This window comes from Lissotriton helveticus, chromosome 10 (genome assembly GCF_964261635.1).
Source record: "Lissotriton helveticus chromosome 10, aLisHel1.1, whole genome shotgun sequence".
Taxonomy (NCBI): Eukaryota; Metazoa; Chordata; class Amphibia; order Caudata; family Salamandridae; genus Lissotriton; species Lissotriton helveticus.
In genome coordinates this window covers 19365674-19382456 of record NC_136071.1, presented here as the reverse complement: position 1 = coordinate 19382456, position 16783 = coordinate 19365674, and the positions used below count along the sequence as shown (strand labels likewise).

The 16783-nt window shown below is 48.7% G+C and overlaps 1 protein-coding gene across 1 annotated transcript in view; it reads right to left on the bottom strand.

The window, feature by feature from the left end:
• Nucleotides 1-16783, bottom strand: part of SRPK3 (SRSF protein kinase 3) — a 128161-nt gene that overhangs the window by 53182 nt on the left and 58196 nt on the right. The window contains exons 7-8 of the mRNA XM_078664581.1: nt 11947-12053; nt 2639-2804 (exon numbers count right to left, since the gene is read on the bottom strand). Coding sequence (XP_078520707.1) covers nt 2639-2804; nt 11947-12053 — 273 coding nt within the window. The remainder of the gene's footprint in view (nt 1-2638; nt 2805-11946; nt 12054-16783) is intronic.

Genomic DNA, 16783 nt, shown 5'->3' with positions numbered 1-16783 from the left:
CATGGAAAGAAAAGTACGGATGTCAGCGCACATGGCTGGCACCTATAGACGTCTCCACACATCACATTAGGTCTGAATGAAGTTGCCATGGAGTGGCAGGTGCCGCCTCTTGGCTGGCAGGGGTACTGCTTCAAAGTTTCCCAGATCCAGTCGGGAATATTCTAAGGTGAGGAATCCGGGTTCAAACTCTATCAGAAAGAATTACTTTGTGTATTCATCACATTCCGTCTAGGAATATGCCATGGGTAAGAATATGGTGACATGCTTTTAGTTAACCGAGCTTGTTGCTTGTAGCTTTCATATAAGAACACATAGGGGACAAAGTGACGGTCGTAAAATTCCCTATCTTCCTCCTAATGCTGTGGAGGTAAGGTGGTGTTGAAGGGTTTGGGCTGTGTCTTAACATTTGATCTTGGCCAGGACCGTAGGTTGTCCCTTAAGGACCGGCAGGTTTCAACTCTGCTTCAGCCTCAGTGTCCAGTAATTAAGCAGGTGGTGAAGCATGATTTTGCTGGGAGAAATGTGCTCTGGCCGCAACGCTCCTGATTCCATAGCTTTCTTTTTTTATGTTGAAGTAGACATTGACAGTGAGATTGTTGATGTATTGTTTGCGGACACTTTTGGTGACGAGAGTGCTGCCACTTCATTGGCGGCAAAGTCGACACAGACTCTCTTGTTGCCTACTCTCCTGTTAAGGATGCTGACCACACTGTCACCGGCAAAGTCTTAGGCAATGTTGAGTTAAGTGGGCTTCATAGGTAGGCTTGCTTCCTCACTTTGGCTGGTGGTGTCGACGACATGTCCTCGGTGGCAGTCGTCAACGGGCATACGGTCAACAGCATGGTGGTCTTGGACTTTGTTTGCCGAAGAGGAAGATGGAGGCATAGTTGTGGGAGAAGTTATCTTATGCTGCTCCTGGTAATTGACTTTTTCAGAGCTAAATTCTAAAGCTGATTCTTTAGGTCTAGGTTTTTCCTTTGAGGCCTCGCTGGTTCGAGCTTTTTTTTTATGCCTTTTTCTCTCCTATGAAGGTGGGTATTCAGCATCCATATTTTTCTGGATCCATCTTAAAAGCTTCCCTTCATGATCACTGAGAGTCTTGGCAGATGTTCTGCAGATTTTGTAGCCCTCAGCTTTGTGTTCTGGGTAAAGTAAGTAAATACACCTCCGGTGAGATCATCTGATAAGAGCCTCATTTTCCCACCGGAATCAAGGGCTTTGAAATGGCTCCTCTTGGTTTCTCCATGGTTCTTCCTTTTTCCAGAAGCAGTAGTCTTCTAAATATACACCTGCAGCCTCAGGAAAGGTGTCAAGATATCATTTCTAGTGACAGATAGACTTATCGGATTCGAAATAAAAGCAAATCTCTGGAACTCTATTCTGCACGACGTTAGGAGTGATGACCTTGGTTCTTTATAAGTGAGGCGGATGTGCTAACAAAGTGGGCACAGTTTGGGGCTTTTCAAGCTGCCAATGCTTTGTGCTGCTATGGTAAAATTGCAGAGGAACTCCCACTTTGACAACAAGAAATGATTCAAGCATATGAATGTATGAAAGATCCAATGCTAGACAAGGTGTTTCATTAATGTCGAACTATGTCGATTCTGCCATCACGAAAACATATTTGGCGGCCATGATGCCAGTAGGAAGTTGACGGGGCAATGAAATTATGGACATGATATCCAACAAAACTTTAAGTCGTGTCTAATTTGTGTAAAACCATCATATTAACAATGGCGCTCTTGCACCCAAAACGGTAAAATATGTACGACATGACTTGGAAGAAAATTCCCAGGCACCAGAAGACTTCTGAAAGTGGTTCCTATCCCTACACTGGTGCCAATTTTACAAGAGCCATGTCATAGGGATTCTAGATGGAAGGATGTGGAGTGTAGGTGAGGCCTCAATGGATGGAGATCATGACACAAATTGCTCCGAATGGTCAAAGTTTGAGTTCTGCTGCCAGCGATATCTGTGCAGTGTCAGTAAATGATAAGGTGTGCATATTCCATTATTTAACATTTATTCACAGAATAGCAATTGCTACAATAAGTAAACAAGCTCTCGGCATTGCGGGGGCGGGGGAGCCATTCCTTTCAAGTCTGATGCTTGGGGGGCGGGGAAGCAAATGGTGAGCGCGCGCCCGACGCACATGCACTGGCCATAATCCGCATTCCAAAGCCCTTTGGTTAGGCTTTCCTGGAGCCCCTACATAATTTCTCGCATGGCGATTGCTTACGCAATAGCTAGGCTCGACCTAAAAAGAAGGGGCTACAATGAGGGAAAGAGTTGGACAAGTTAAGTTGTATAAAAATTTCTCTATCTTTAACAAGGGCCCCAGTGTTAAAAAGGCCAGATTACTGTAATACACACTACACAGGGCTCTCCGAAGGATGCACTAACTTCAAGCTGTTAAGCAGCCACAGCTCTTCTTCTGCCTTGCCACACCCCACTCTATGCCCACTCTATAGTGGCCGTGTTGCAAGGAACGCCACTTATAAAAAAAGAAAGGCTACATATACAATTGATAAACATTTATGGAATAAAGAAGCAACAAAGCATTACAAACTTAGAGTTTTAATTCACAAGGAGTCAGAAGGGCAGGGAAAAGCATGCCCTGAAAGAACAGAGGCCTTACCTGCTGACCCCGAGGGAGGCGAAGTCCCTGTGATTTGCCACACTGTGGCCTCCGCGGCCAGCCGGCGGATGTAGGCATCATTCACACAGAGGAGGATGTTCTCTGGCTTGATATCCGTGTGGATGATTTTGCACTTGGTGTGAAGGTAATCCAAGCCCTGCAGCACCTGAAGAAGGCGGCAACACAGATGAGTCGGATGGGCCAGAAGTACGGCCATTTAAAACCACTTCCAGAGAACACAGCAGCAAGATATCAATGGGAGAAAGGGACAACAGGGATCACCTTCACAAAGACAAACAGCATTTTCAAATACACATTTATGGTGAAAACAATAGATCTGCCTTTCAGGGGAATGCAAAATCAAAGGCTCCAAAGTCAAGCTGGGGTCGTTGGCAGGTCTTTCTTATTCTAATCAGAACAATCTCTGATCCTTTTCCTACCAAACTGTCATGTGCCAAAGCCCCAGACCACAGATAAAACTTTGGACACTGGAAGCTGCTACCTCAAATGTATACATTTCCTACTGTGGAACCTTATTCTGTGGGGGGCGTGTGCTCAGACAGGTGACACATTAGAACCAGGCTGGGGTTAATCTTATGTTGCTCAAGATCATAGTGTGCTTGCATGAAAAGCTCCCAATGTGAGTTTTCAGTGTTCTGAAACCGGTCCCAGGATGCTTGTTTCCGGTCCAGGGAAGACTTGGCTTGGCAGTTTGGGCTGGACTGTTCCCATGAGGCACAGAGTCAGACTGATTTGCATATATCTGGGTCTGAACTGGGGTGGCGGAGTGGGCTAAAGAACGATGATGGATTCAATCCAGATCTGTGACTGTGGGCGAGTGTCTGAAAAGTTTCAGCGCTCTGTCCATCAACTCCTGGTGTTTGCCTGGATGCCCGTCCACCAACAGAAAGAAGGGCACGGTGCCATGGAAGCAAGCATGCAGTAGTGAAATAATGCGCAGTGAGTGTAGATATGAAGGCGTCTGTGGACAGTTCTTCTCTTCTGCTTCATAAAGCGGACTATTATTTTTGCCCTACACTGCAGTGCTAACCCAGCCTTATTTCAATTCTTCCCCCCTTTTATTCAGCCGCAATTCCTTTCCCTTTAACTCTGCGGTTCAGCTTTGCCCCTGTATTTGAGTAGGTGGTACAGGAGCCGTCTCTGGATTCTGATGCATCTTGATCCACTGAGAGAACAGCTTTCCACAGGGTAGGGAGTTTGACAAGCAGAAAGTGTCTACATCCTGCAGGAATTTCTCAGCAGTGGCTGAGGCATGGCTGGAGCTCAGTTGAATAAGCCAATACAGGTACAGGCATCCACGCCTGTGGGCGCTTACGTTTCCAACCCTCAACAGTGTGTGAATAACAAATGTGCCATGAAATCTGTGCAGTACTGAACCGTTTTACTAGTTTTCAGCATCAGGTTAGCAGAACTGACCTTGGGTTAAAGTCCTAGGAGCAGGCACAGATGCTCTTGTTTACTGTCTCTCTTATGGTGATCCAGAGTTCATTTGTGATCTGGCTGATCACAGAGCTTCTCCGAGCTCTGACCTATGCTCAGTTTTCTTGGTTTGGAGGTTCCCAGCATTTTCATCACTCAGCGGATGTCAATTCTGTTCTCTTGTGTAAGAAAATTTGTTTGATGGATTACTGAAGGAGGAGCTGGAAGTCTGCCACGGGAGAGAGCAGCAGGCCACAGCCACCCAGAGGCGTGCACAGGAGGCCCCGTCTTGTTGGCCGGCAGTCGGGAGGAGTAACACCGACGCCTCTTCGTCGGTGCCCTGTAACGAATAGTTTTCTTACCTGTCGGTGTAGTTTTGCAGCTTGAATATCTTTCTGGATGCACTATGCTGTGCATTATTCCGCGGTCTTGTGGTTGGGTCCGGATTCGTAGTCTTTTCTTTTTTTTTTTTTTTTTTCGTAGCCCAGGTGGGCGTCGGCGTCACACCTCCTGGATGTATTTCCGGTGACGTCGGCATGCTTCCTGCGGAAGCTCCCACTCTTGGGTGCCATCTTCGGGGTATTTTTTTCCGTGTTTCTTTCGTTTCCGAAGTAATGGCAATGTTCTATTTAGGTGATATATTACCGCTTTATACTCTTAAAGTCCTTTCTCCTTTAACCACCTCTTCTCTCTCCAGCCTCATCTTTCTGGCGGAGGTGGGTGGGTTCGCTAGTAAATCCAGAAAGATCTTCAAGCTGCAAAACTACACCGACAGGTAAGAAAACTATTCGTTTTGCAGCGTGAATCTTTCTGGATTCACTATGCTGTGCATAGATTTTGTAGCGGTTTCTCATCTCTGTGGCGGCTGGGTGGAAGATGAGCGTTGGTTATTGAATATGTGCTGGAGCACCTTTTGTCCGACTTGTGCTTCCTTGTTCATCTGTATGTCCACACAGTAGTGCTTCGTGAACGTGTGCACCGAAGCCCATGTTGCCGCCAGGCATATGTCTTGTATGGGTGTGTTAGCCAGGAAGGCTATTGTAGCGCCCTTCTTCCTAGTGGAGTGGGCACGTGTCCCCTCTGCTAGCTCTTGTCCTGTACGTTTGTGGCAGAGTTGAATTGTCTGTGCGATCCACCGTGCAATAGTCTTTTTGGTTACTGCCTTTCCCATGAAACTGTTTGCGAATGACACAAAGAACTGTTTTGTTTTTGTTTTCCTGTGTCCCTTCGTCCTCTCAATGTAGTGCATGACTGCCCTTCTGGCGTCCAGGGTGTGCAGAGCCCGCTCTGCGCTATTTGTTGGTTTTTGGAAAAAAACTCGGTATCTGTATAGACTGGTTAATGTGGAATTTGGATACCACCTTCGGCATGAAGTGTGGGTCAGTCCTCATCACAACTCTATCATTGTGTATTTGTATGTAGGGTTCTTGTAGCGTCATCGCTTGAAGCTCGCTTACTCTGCGTAAGGACGTTATTGCAACCAGGAAGGCTGTTTTCATAGTTAGCATCTTTAGGGAGGCCCTGTGAAGTGGTTCAAAGGGTTCCTTCATGAGTTCCGTTAGAACTATGTTTAAGTTCCATGCAGGTGGCGGCACCCGCTTGGGTGGTGCGATCCTTTTCGCCCCTTCTAGGAATCTCTTCACCACCTGTGATGTGAAGAAGCTCCTGCACGTTTCTCCCCTTGTGTAGGCGACTATCGCTGCCAAGTGAACTCTTAACGAGGATGAGCTAAGGTTCTTTTCCAGCAAGTGTGTCAGGTACCTTAGCACTGTGGAATCCTTCTTCATTTTATTGTGAAGTCTTTCTTTCCTGCACCACATTGTGAATCTTTTCCATTTCGCAACGTAGCACTTCTGAGTGCTGGGCCTTCGTGCCTCCCGAAGGACCCTCAGGGTGTTTTCTGGTAATTTCAAATGTGCAAACTCTATGTCCTCAGGAGCCACGCTACTAGGCTCAGGCTCTCTGGCTCTGGGTGTAGCACCTCTCCGTTCTGCATGGAGAGTAGGTCTTTCCTCCTGCCGAATCTGTGGGGTGCACACTGTGTCATCTCCATGATCTGCGAGTACCATGTCTGTCTGGCCCACTGTGGCGCGACCAGTATCAGGGTCATGTTGCTCGCTCTGCACTTGCTCAGCACCCTGTGCATCAGTGGTATCGGGGGAAAGGCGTAAGCAAATGTCCCGGACCAATCTATCCATAGGGCATTCCCCAGTGACCCCTCCTTGGGCTGTCTGGATGCGAAGTTTTGGCATTTTGCATTCCGGCGTGTGGCAAACAGGTCCACTGGTGGTGTTCCCCATCTGTCGAACAGCCACCTTGTCTCCTGAGCATTGAGCTCCCACTCGTGGGATGCCGATGTCTGTCTGCTGAGCCAATCTGCCTGTATGTTGTCCTTCCCTGGTAGGTGTATGGCTAGCAGGTCTATTTTGAGAGGGATGGCCCGTCTCCATATCTCCTGCGCCAGTGTTGAGAGCGGGGCTGACTGTGTGCCTCCCTGCTTGTTGATGTAGAACATCGCGGTGGTGTTGTCTGTCTGTAGCAGCACCTTGTGTTTGTACAGCCTTGTTTGGAAGGCTTTCAAGCCTTGTTTGGAAGGCTTTCAGTGCAAGGAAGATTGTCTTTAATTCTAGGTAATTGATGTGCTTTGTCGCATCTGTTTGCGTCCACAGTCCCCTCACGTTGAGCTCCTCCATGTGAGCGCCCCATCCCTTCAGGGATGCGTCTGTGGTGATGGTCACTGTTGGCGTTGGGGGTGTTAGAGGCTTTCCCCTTGTTATGTTCTCCCTGGTCCACCATGTCATCTCCTTCTGCACTGCGTGCGTCACAACCACTAGATCCTCCCAACTGCCTGTAGCTTGTGACCATTGCTCCTGTAGCCATTCTTGAATGGGTCTCATGTGGAGACGTACATTGGGTACCAGGTGGATGCATGAAGCCATCATCCCCATGATCTTGCTCGCAGTCCTCACTGTCCGAGCTTGTCCCTTCCGGTAGAGGCGAGTTTCCTTCACCAGCGCCCTCGCCCTCTTCTCGCTGGGGAACACCTTGCCCTGTAAGGTGTTGATCTGTGCTCCCAGGAAGATCTTCACTTGTTCCGGCTCCATTGATGATTTCTTCCAATGGATGGAGAATCCCAGGCTTATGAGCGTGCTCGTCACTGTATGTGCGTGCTGCTTGCATTTCTGGTATGAATTCGCTTTCACCAGCCAGTCGTCCAGGTAAGGGTATACGTGTATTCCCTGCCTTCGTATGTGCGCTGCGACTGCAGCGAGGCACTTTGTGAAGACCCTTGGTGCTGATTTTAGCCCGAAGGCTAGTGTCGTGAACTGGTAGTGGCTTTCTCCGATGGTGAACCTGAGCATATGCTTGTGCTTTCTGTTCATTTGGATGTGCAGGTAGGCGTCTTTGAAGTCTATTGTGACCATGAAGTCCCCGATCTGCAACTGCGGGAGCACTTCTTGCAGGGAGGTCATTTTGAATTTTTGTGTTCTTATGAATTTGTTCAGGAACCTTAGGTCCAGAATGGGTCTCATTGTCTCGTCTACCTTTGGCACCAGGAAGTACGTTGAGTATATTCCTGTGTTTCTTTCCTTGAAGGGTACCCGTTCTATGGCCTGCTTCCGCAGGAGTTCCTTTGCCTCTTCCTGAAGACACTCTAGCTGTTTGCTTGCTAGTTGTTTTCTCTTTGGTTTTCTGCTTACTGGCCTCCCCTCCAATTCTATGCAGTATCCGAATTGGATGATGTTGAGGATCCATTTGTCTGATGTGATTTTTCTCCACTCCTGGAGGTAAAATCTTAACCTTCCTCCCACTGGTGTTATGTGGTCGCAGATGTCTAGCTTGTCTTGATCCCTCTGTACGTGCTGCCCCCTGGGATCTTTTCTGTGGGAGGGCACACAGAGTTTTTTGAAGTCACTTAGAGGTGGCCTGCTGTCCCCCTCTTCTATTCTGGCCACGTCCATTTCCTCTCCCTCGAAAGGAATGGCCTCTTTGTTGGTATTGCCAGGACTGCTTCTGCTGACCCTGCTGGGCCTGCGAGTCTGCCTGGTGCATCTGTTGGAAAGCCTGGTGTGATGTACCTGGCTGGTTTCCACCTCTCCCGCCGGGCCTCCGTGACGGTGTGCTCCTTCTGCTGCATCTGAACTGCAATGCTCCCATGGACCTTGCTGTTTCGTTATCCTTCTTCAGTTGGCTGAGCTTCTCATCAACTGTTGTTCCGAAAAGCGTGTCGCCGTTGAACGGTGTGTTCAGAATGCTGTGTTGCACCTCTGGTTTGAAACCAGAGATCCTTAGCCATGCGTGTCTCATTTCCGTGACACCCATCATCATGAGCCTGCTGGCGGTGTCTGCCCCATCCAGGGCCGTCTTAAGGCAAGAATTTGCCGCGTTCTTCCCTTCTTCAACCAGTTTTTCGGCCTTCTGCCTGGCATCCTGGGGCAGGTCCTTCACCAACTGCCCCAGCTCCTCCATGATCCGGTACATGTGCCTGTTTATCAGGGCGTTGGAATTAGCCATGCGCCAGTGGGTCGCGGCGTTCCGTTCGATCCTTCTGCCCACCAGATCCATCCTTTTACTCTCCTTATCCAGAGGTGGTCCAGAGGTAGTGGGTACGTTAGCCCTCTTCCTTGCTGTGGCCGTGATAATGGAGTCTGCAGAGACCGTCCCCTGAATGTAGGGTGGGTCCTTTGAGGAATGTTTGTATTTTTTCTCTGTTCTGGGAGTTACTGCCTTGCATGTTGCGGGCTCCCTGAATGCTTCCTTTCCCTGGGCCAAGATGCTGTCGAGCATTGGCAGGTACTGGCTCCTTGTTTGTGTTGGGAGCAATGTCTCCAGAAGGAAGTCTGCTTTCTGCTTCTCTTCATCGAGCTTCAGCTTGAATGCCGCTGCGGCAGACCTTATCACCGAATTGTAGGCCCCGATGTCGTCCGGCGGCGAGGGCCTCGAGGGATACGTGTCGACCGCCTCCTCGGGGCTGTCGGTCTCGACGTCCATGTAATCCACCTCCTGTAGGTCAGAGGGGGCCGACTCTGCGTCCGTCCTGCTGTCCTCTTCCTCCCCATAGTTGTAGCTATCGTAGGGATTCTCGTACTCTTCCTGGTCGTCGACCACCTCGACGTCCGGGTCTTGGTCTTGTTCTTCGGTGACCTCGTCTTCCTCCTCGACCACCTCCACCACCGGTGGTTTGGTCTTGTGAGGGATTGTGAAAGCTTTCATCTTTGCGTCGAATTCTTTCTTTCGCTGCACGATGTTTTCCATTTCGGCTTCGAGGCGCCTTCTCTTTTTCTCCATCTCGGCCGCGTGTTCCGCGTCGGATGGTTCGGCCGCTCTTTTCGGCGGCTGGCTCGGCATCGTGCCTTTCGGTGCCGAAGTTTTCGACGTCGAACCGCATTTTGGGTCTCTTGTCGGCGTCGGTAGTTTAGGGTCCTTGTCCCTCGGCGTCGATCGATCCTTTTCGGGGACGATTTTCGACGACTTCTGCTGTTCAACAGCTCTCGGCGCCGGGGACTCCTTCTCAGAGGATCCACTGGGCCTGTGAGTACTCGCGGACGCCTGGTGCTTCGGCGGCGGCGCTTTCGAGGCCATGCCCTCGTTTTTTCGAGACTCAGAGTCTCTCGGGTTCTTGGGGGCCGGAGAGTCTCCTACCTTATCAGAAGTCTTCGTGTAATCGGTCTCTACGACCGTGTAGCTGTCGTCTTCGGCGGCAGCATTGTCCTCTTCCTCGGAAGACATCCCCAGGTCGTGGAGGGACGGAGTCGGGGCCTTCCCCTGCAGGGTGGCGTGCGCTACCCTCTGTCTCTCTCTCACACGAAGGGTCTTCGGGGTGAAGGCGGAGCAGGCGTTGCAGTCCTCGCTTTCGTGATTCACCGGTAGACAAAGGTTGCATACCGGGTGCTGGTCCTTCTGCGCGTACTTGTGGTGGCAGTTACGGCAGAATTTGAACGGCGTGTTGTCCATCATCGAGCGCTCAGGGCCTCCCTGGTCGCGTGTTCGTCGACGGACGTCGAGGATCTCGATGAATTCGCCTCCTCCTTTGCTGACTCCTCGTCGATGAAGTCCCCTGGAGTCTTCAGATGACCTTTCTTGGTGATTTCTGTCTTTTCTTCTCTTCTTTCTCCAAAAATGTCTGGAGCCCAAACGGGAACAATCCAGACCCGACCGCGGAAAAAAAGAATCTGAAGATGGCGCCCAAGAGTGGGAGCTTCCGCAGGAAGCATGCCGACGTCACCGGAAATACACCCAGGAGGTGTGACGCCGACGCCCACCTGGGCTACGAAAAAAAAAAAAAAAAAAAAGAAAAGACTACGAATCCGGACCCAACCACAAGACCGCGGAATAATGCACAGCATAGTGAATCCAGAAAGATTCACGCTGCAAAACTGGGAGCTGCGCAGGCCCCAGAGTCTCAGCTGGAGGCTCAAGTGGAAGATGCTCAGGAATATAACTTGCACATTGAGGGCATCCCGGAGGAGGGCATACTGACTTCATCCATCTCCGATTGGCTCAAGAGCTGGGTACCAACCTCAGAGGTGTCAGTCTGTTTCATAATAGAGCGGGCACACAGAGCCCTGATCACGAAGCCTCCTGTGTGCTCCCAGAGTCGCCCTTTCATAGTGCGAGTTCTTAATTAGACAGATCGGGTGCCATCCTTCGGGTGGCATACACGATTGGGCCTCTTGTGCATCAGTTCTCCCCAGTGATGATTTTTCAGACTATACGATAAAGGTTCAACAGCGGAAGAGATCCTTTGAAGAAGTTAGCAAAAACTGAGGGCTATGAACATCCAATACATGCTACTTTTTCTGGCCCGCTTGAAAGACAACTTCCAAGTCAAAAACGTTGTTTTTTGATACCTCAGAGGCGGCCTGGGACTGGGCGGAGGAGCGGCTCAACTTGTGCAGTAGGGTCTGACTTCATGTGCGGTAGAGGAAGGGAGGAGGTCCTCAAGGAGAATGGCCCACAGCTCCATGATGCACCAAACTCGCTTTGAACATCGCTAACATTGTGCACTACTCAACAGAGGAAACTTGGCAAAAGAGTATCAGAGGAAGGAAACCATAATCATGAAACTGCTTAAGGCAATGAAAGAGGGGAAGAGCTTTGCTTGTGCCCTGAGATGGTCTGAGGGCTTAAAGGGGAAAGAAACAGAGCTTTAAGCGATTGGCCACAACTCCGAAGCCAAGACCTTGGTAAAGAAAACATAATTGGGTTGTTTAGAATTCCTCTTTCAATCTATCCAGTCTCAACATGGTAATTTGCACATGCGCAGTATGTAAAGACTAAAAACTGTTGACTCGACAGCCAGCACATTAGTATCTTCCCTAAACCCTAATCATAAGGAATCGGATTCTGCCTTCGAACAAAGGCCTCCCGGGTGTGCACGCAGATCCTTGCTGCAGGCCAGTGGAGTTGGCTCTCCATTCCAACTCCCCATTGGGGCCTGCACGGATAGGTCACTGATAACGAGCTGGTGCAGGTCCACGGTCCACCTTCTGACTCCCATGGCAGGACTTCAACTCTCGGCGCCCTCTTTGGACTGGTCTCAGTACCTCTCAGGCAAACAAGGATGTTATGTTGCTGTTGAGGCTTGGACGGCCACACCCTCCACCCAGGAACCACCAACAATGGCACCGATGGTCCTCCCACCAAATCTGCCAATACCCAGGGGTGAACACCCCAAACACACGTTCTTCGGGGTTAGCACTTCTAAAAGCCGCTAGTAGAGGCCTGAATCGCCTCTGGGTTCACAGAGATCTCAAGTTGAGCCATGATTTCACAAGCTGCCATGACACATCCCGGGTTTATGAACAATAATGAAGATCTCATAAGGAGAAGAGTTATTTCAGGGGAACAGCGCGTCTCACCCTTACCTGCCGGATGATGCTCTTGACACAGGGCAGCGGCAGCCCTTGGTAGTTGGAGCGGATGATCCATTTCAGCAGCTGGTGTCCGAGCACCTCCAGAACCATGCACACATGTGACAACAGTCAAGGAGATTTCGGATCAATGATGGCGACAGACAAAAGGCAGCACAATTACAATAGAGGAAGAACTATTTACTGACCGGTAACTATGGATCCTCAATCCGTGGGGCACATGTAAATCACGACCCTACATCTCCACGCTGCCAATGCAAACTTGATACGGCTGTGTCACTTAAATGGGACCTAAACAGAAACACTTGCATACACTCCCGCTCATTTTAATTATATCTCAAACCTCAGTGGCCTTTTCTTACGACCCAACGGTTTGCGCGATCAAATCATTATCATATCCACTGCAAGGACTTATTCCTGCTGCAAACTTTGGCTTTTGCCTGCCTTAGAAATCCGTCAGATTTCTCCATTTTCCAAATGTGTCAATGCGGAGAAATCAAGACAAGGACTTCATGATTATGCACCTCAAAGGTCTTTTTCTCGCTCCTTCACAAGTGGCCAGGACAGGCTAGATCCCAGATAGCACTGGAAAAAAATTTACCCAGTACATGGTGGATCTGTGAAAACAACCAGATTGAGAACCCCACCTTGCACAGCAGCCTGCCCAGTACCAGTGTTTTACTTTTACTACAAAGTATGTTTACGGTACAACATATGCTTAATGAGAGTGTGGCTATGTGAGTTTTGTAAAAGAGGAGTGAGAACAAGAACAAGGAGTTTCAGAATAATATGAAGTCAATTCTCTACACTTTCTTATTCTGGCCTCCAAACTCACAACGGATTAGGAACCAGATTCCACAGCCCCAGAAACAGCAATAGTGTGTGGAGGGAAAGCACAGGCCAGAAAAGGAAACAGGCTGCAGAGAACAGTCTGGCCAAAAGCTGCATGCATAAGGAAAGACGCACCCAATTAAAAAAAATATAAAAGGTTATGCAAGGAAGCCCAAGTAGCCTCTTGACTCCTGACAAATTTCTGCAACTAGTTCAATCCTCTGAAAAGCCGCTGTGGATTCAGCTCTGAAGGGTTGAGCATGAATCAACAGGGTAGACTGAACTCTTCTTGTATCATAAGCCTTAGATAGCAAAAGCAGTTCTCGCTGCCTTGATGCCTGGGATACGACCAGCCTCGAGTCAGCCAAAAAGCAAGAGATTCAGGTTGCAAGACCAGGAGAAGTATTTCCTGGTTAAGATTGAATTCTAACAACATTTCAGGGTTTTTATAGCTCGTTATTGTTATTGAAAAGCAAATGCAAATCTTCACAAGACAGATCTTGCTCTCCACCGCACCGATTCTTCTTGCTGACGCAATAGTGACTTAGAGGAACTTTTTCAGTTGACGTTGGTTGGGAACCCAGATTATGTAGGATGCAGGGGGTCAGCTAAAAGTCTTCCATGACATTCTGATGTGAATTTACTTTCATGAGTCTGACTGTGAGGTAAGAACAAATGGCTTTATTATCCTAAAGTGAACTGTTACCACTGCCCAATGTTTGGGAAAGTAAAGTGGCACAAACTTTAGGGCAGATTGAACAGCTTTTTCATGGTAGTGAAGAATGGTAACTGTAGGAAAGTTCTCCTCTTTGACACAATCACCCCCACTTTTTGTCTGGTATCGGCGGCAATTTTTACAGAAGTGCACTGGGGTCTGCTATCTAGGTCTAGGTGTAGACAAGCCTGCCACCACAGAAGGGTTTCTGACCTCCTGCAGGTGAGAGCCTGCGCTCTCTGAGGGCAGAAACTAGGCCTGCTCCGGCCGGAGGTACTTACACCTCCTGCAAGGAGGATGGCTAAGTGATCAGCACATCAGGGCAGGAGGCTTCAAAGGCCTCTGCCACCTTTGATATGCGACCCAAGACTTTCCCAGACAGGGGAAATCCCACTCCCTGCCTCGGGCCCATTTGGCACCAGGACAGGTGGGAAAATTAAACAGGAAATTTAGAATTCCACCATCTTGGTTTTGGTGGAATTGGGCTCTCTGGGTCAGGATTAAGCCAACTCCCCATGGGAAGTGGTCATATAGAGAGTGTAGTCACCCTAAAGGTAACTAGCCCATTGGCTACTACCTATCAATCCCCTTAATGCCCCTAAATTGAGTATTTAGGAGGCAACCCTGATGCCAGGAATTGAGATTCAAGAGAATAAAGAAGAGCTGCAAGAAAAACAAAGATTGAAGACTTGCTGTAGACTTTTGGCGCCAAACTCGTCTCGACAATCGTGACCAGTGACTCGTCCTGCAGCTGCCCATCTTCCAATAGCCACGGAAGACTGTCAACCCTTCACAAATTGCCAACAATCTCCCTTGGAGCCGAGGAGCTACTCCCTTCCAGTCTGCAGGCACCAAAAAAGCAAAGTCCGGTTCACTGAGTTGCCACTCCCTGGCCAGCCAGATACAGTAACCCCCAGGAAGAGGTAACTGTGCTCCTGAAGGTCAGATCTGTCCACACACCAAGTAAGAGGACACCAGTACTGACCGGAGCCGCGCAGGACCAATACGCGAGATACCGGACCCCTTGCAGCAAACAGAGCCCATGAGAGTCAAATCTGGACTACTACTACATCAAGATGGTGCAGACCTCGTGGAACGTCAGCGCTGCAGAGACCAACCTCCATAGTGGCCCAGCTGTCCTGATTTTGCACCCTCAGCCAGTGAGACCGACAACCGCAAGGCCCTAGGATGCACAGAGCTCAGCCGACCTATCCACTCTGCACCAAAACGTCCCGCCAGTGTACCAATAAATCAGCAGTGCCCCCTTGTGCCCAGGATCCTTGTGATCCGAGCCCCCTGTTGGGAACTTCTGGATTTGTCCCCAAGAACCCCTCTGCAGCCTGTTTTTAAGGGCCCGCCCCCTCGGTGTAGTGCGCAAAGCTACCAACCAGACCAGCACCTCTGGGTCTGGACGTCACAGGGAAGGCAACGAGTAACTGTTGGTGCTACTTTAGTCCTTCGCTGCCTAATATCTTAAGTCCTGAAGGAAACCCCAATAAACTGACAGTAAACAACTGTATGCGACATATGCCTTTCCTCCCATTGGAAGCATTGCTGCGTAAAGATGCATTTAAGTGAACTGTTCACTTACCTGTGAAATTCAATATTTAAAAAAGTACTTATCAAATAACTAAGTTCTTGGTACTAACATTTATATAAAAATAGGACTTATTTTTCTATATTGGACTTGGATATTTTCAAGTGTTTATCTAATTTATCAGCTCTGCGAGTACAACAAATGTTTAGAACTACCCTCTGGCAAGCTTAACTGCTCACCCACACTACTAAAAAAGAGAGCATTTAGTGCCATCATTTTTGCCACTGTAAACCAATAAGGATAGCCTGGACTATTTACCCAGTGCACCTCGTTTTGGTCCACTATATAAAGAGCCAGTTTCCTCAATTAACGTATGCATCTATCGCACACACACTCAGTTGCCAAGCTGCCAATGAAGAACGGTCGGTTTAAAAAAAGCCAGCACTCATATTCTCTCCTTCACTCACTTGCCTACAGATTTGTACCTTCTTTATCACTAGAAAGTAGCCGAAATAAATGTTGTTGTTCCATTCATGTTTGGAAACTTTTTCCAACACTTGCCTTTTTGGCAGAAGGAGCCGGTGCCAGTACAGATTTCTGTTTGTTCTTTCATGTCAAACGTTCTGATCAGCCGTTCTGAAGGCCAGCCATATATAATGTCCAGCATTTATGTGCCTTACATTGTGCCCTGCTTACCTCGAAGATGGAGTGAGGTGTTACAGTCCAGCGGGGGGTTTGGTGGTAAGGACAGAGGAACAGTATTTTTAAATTTTTTTTTTAACCAGAGCAATCCTTCCTCCTCCCCAGCCCCAAGTTCATACTGAAAACAGGGCTTTGTTGTTGTGTCGGTCAGTGAAGTACTCGAGTCAGTGAGGCTAATGCTGGGAGAAAGTTTCCCTGATGTTCATATAGTGTGGTGCACTAGTTCCTCGTCTTAAAGCCAATGATACAGACTCATCGACTACCCTTGGCCTTTGGACTCCCTTCAATGACTTTCTGTGGATATCCAGATCCTCGCAATCTGTTCACACGAGTAGAACTTGCTCCAGTTTCCCCTGTATCGATTGAGGCAGTATCTTTGCAGCACACAAACCTTTACAAAAGTGAATAAATACACAGACTACATTCTGTTAACGCAGAAAGAGTGTCTAGAGCTCCATGGCCCAGACAAGGTATTTGTTTTTGATTGTTTTTTTGGCTGATTGCCAGCTGAGCTGCAGGACTTCCCACAAGCAGTTCTAGGTTCCCAGGGCAAAAGCCCTTCAGTCAGCCGAGCTTTGTGCAGATTTTCCAGCCGTAATGGCAGCGCCTCCACCAGCAGCATAGCTGAGCTCCTCTTCTCATGCAGGTTTAAGCACGTCAGAGGGAGCAGAGCATATGAGCAAAGCTTGGTCCGGGTTACTGTGCTATCTCCTCGTTGTTCCAACAATGTATACATTATTGACTCAATGAGCCTACATTTATTCTTTGGATGTCAAGATAGGACGCTAGGCCACACTATAGTCAGCCTCCTTTAAATTTCTAGTTTTTCAAATCAGGGAGAAGTGTACCTTCCTCCTTTATGTCCTGTGTTTACAAGCTAGTGGAGTAAGTCACAGGCCAGAGCAGTGTCATCTGGTCAGATTCATATGCACGCCCCAAGCCAGACAGAACTTAAGAGTGGGCCACTGCATACTTAAACAGGTGTATTTGTAGAAAGTAGATTACTACCAACTAGGAGCTCTCTGGGCATAATGACATATAATCAA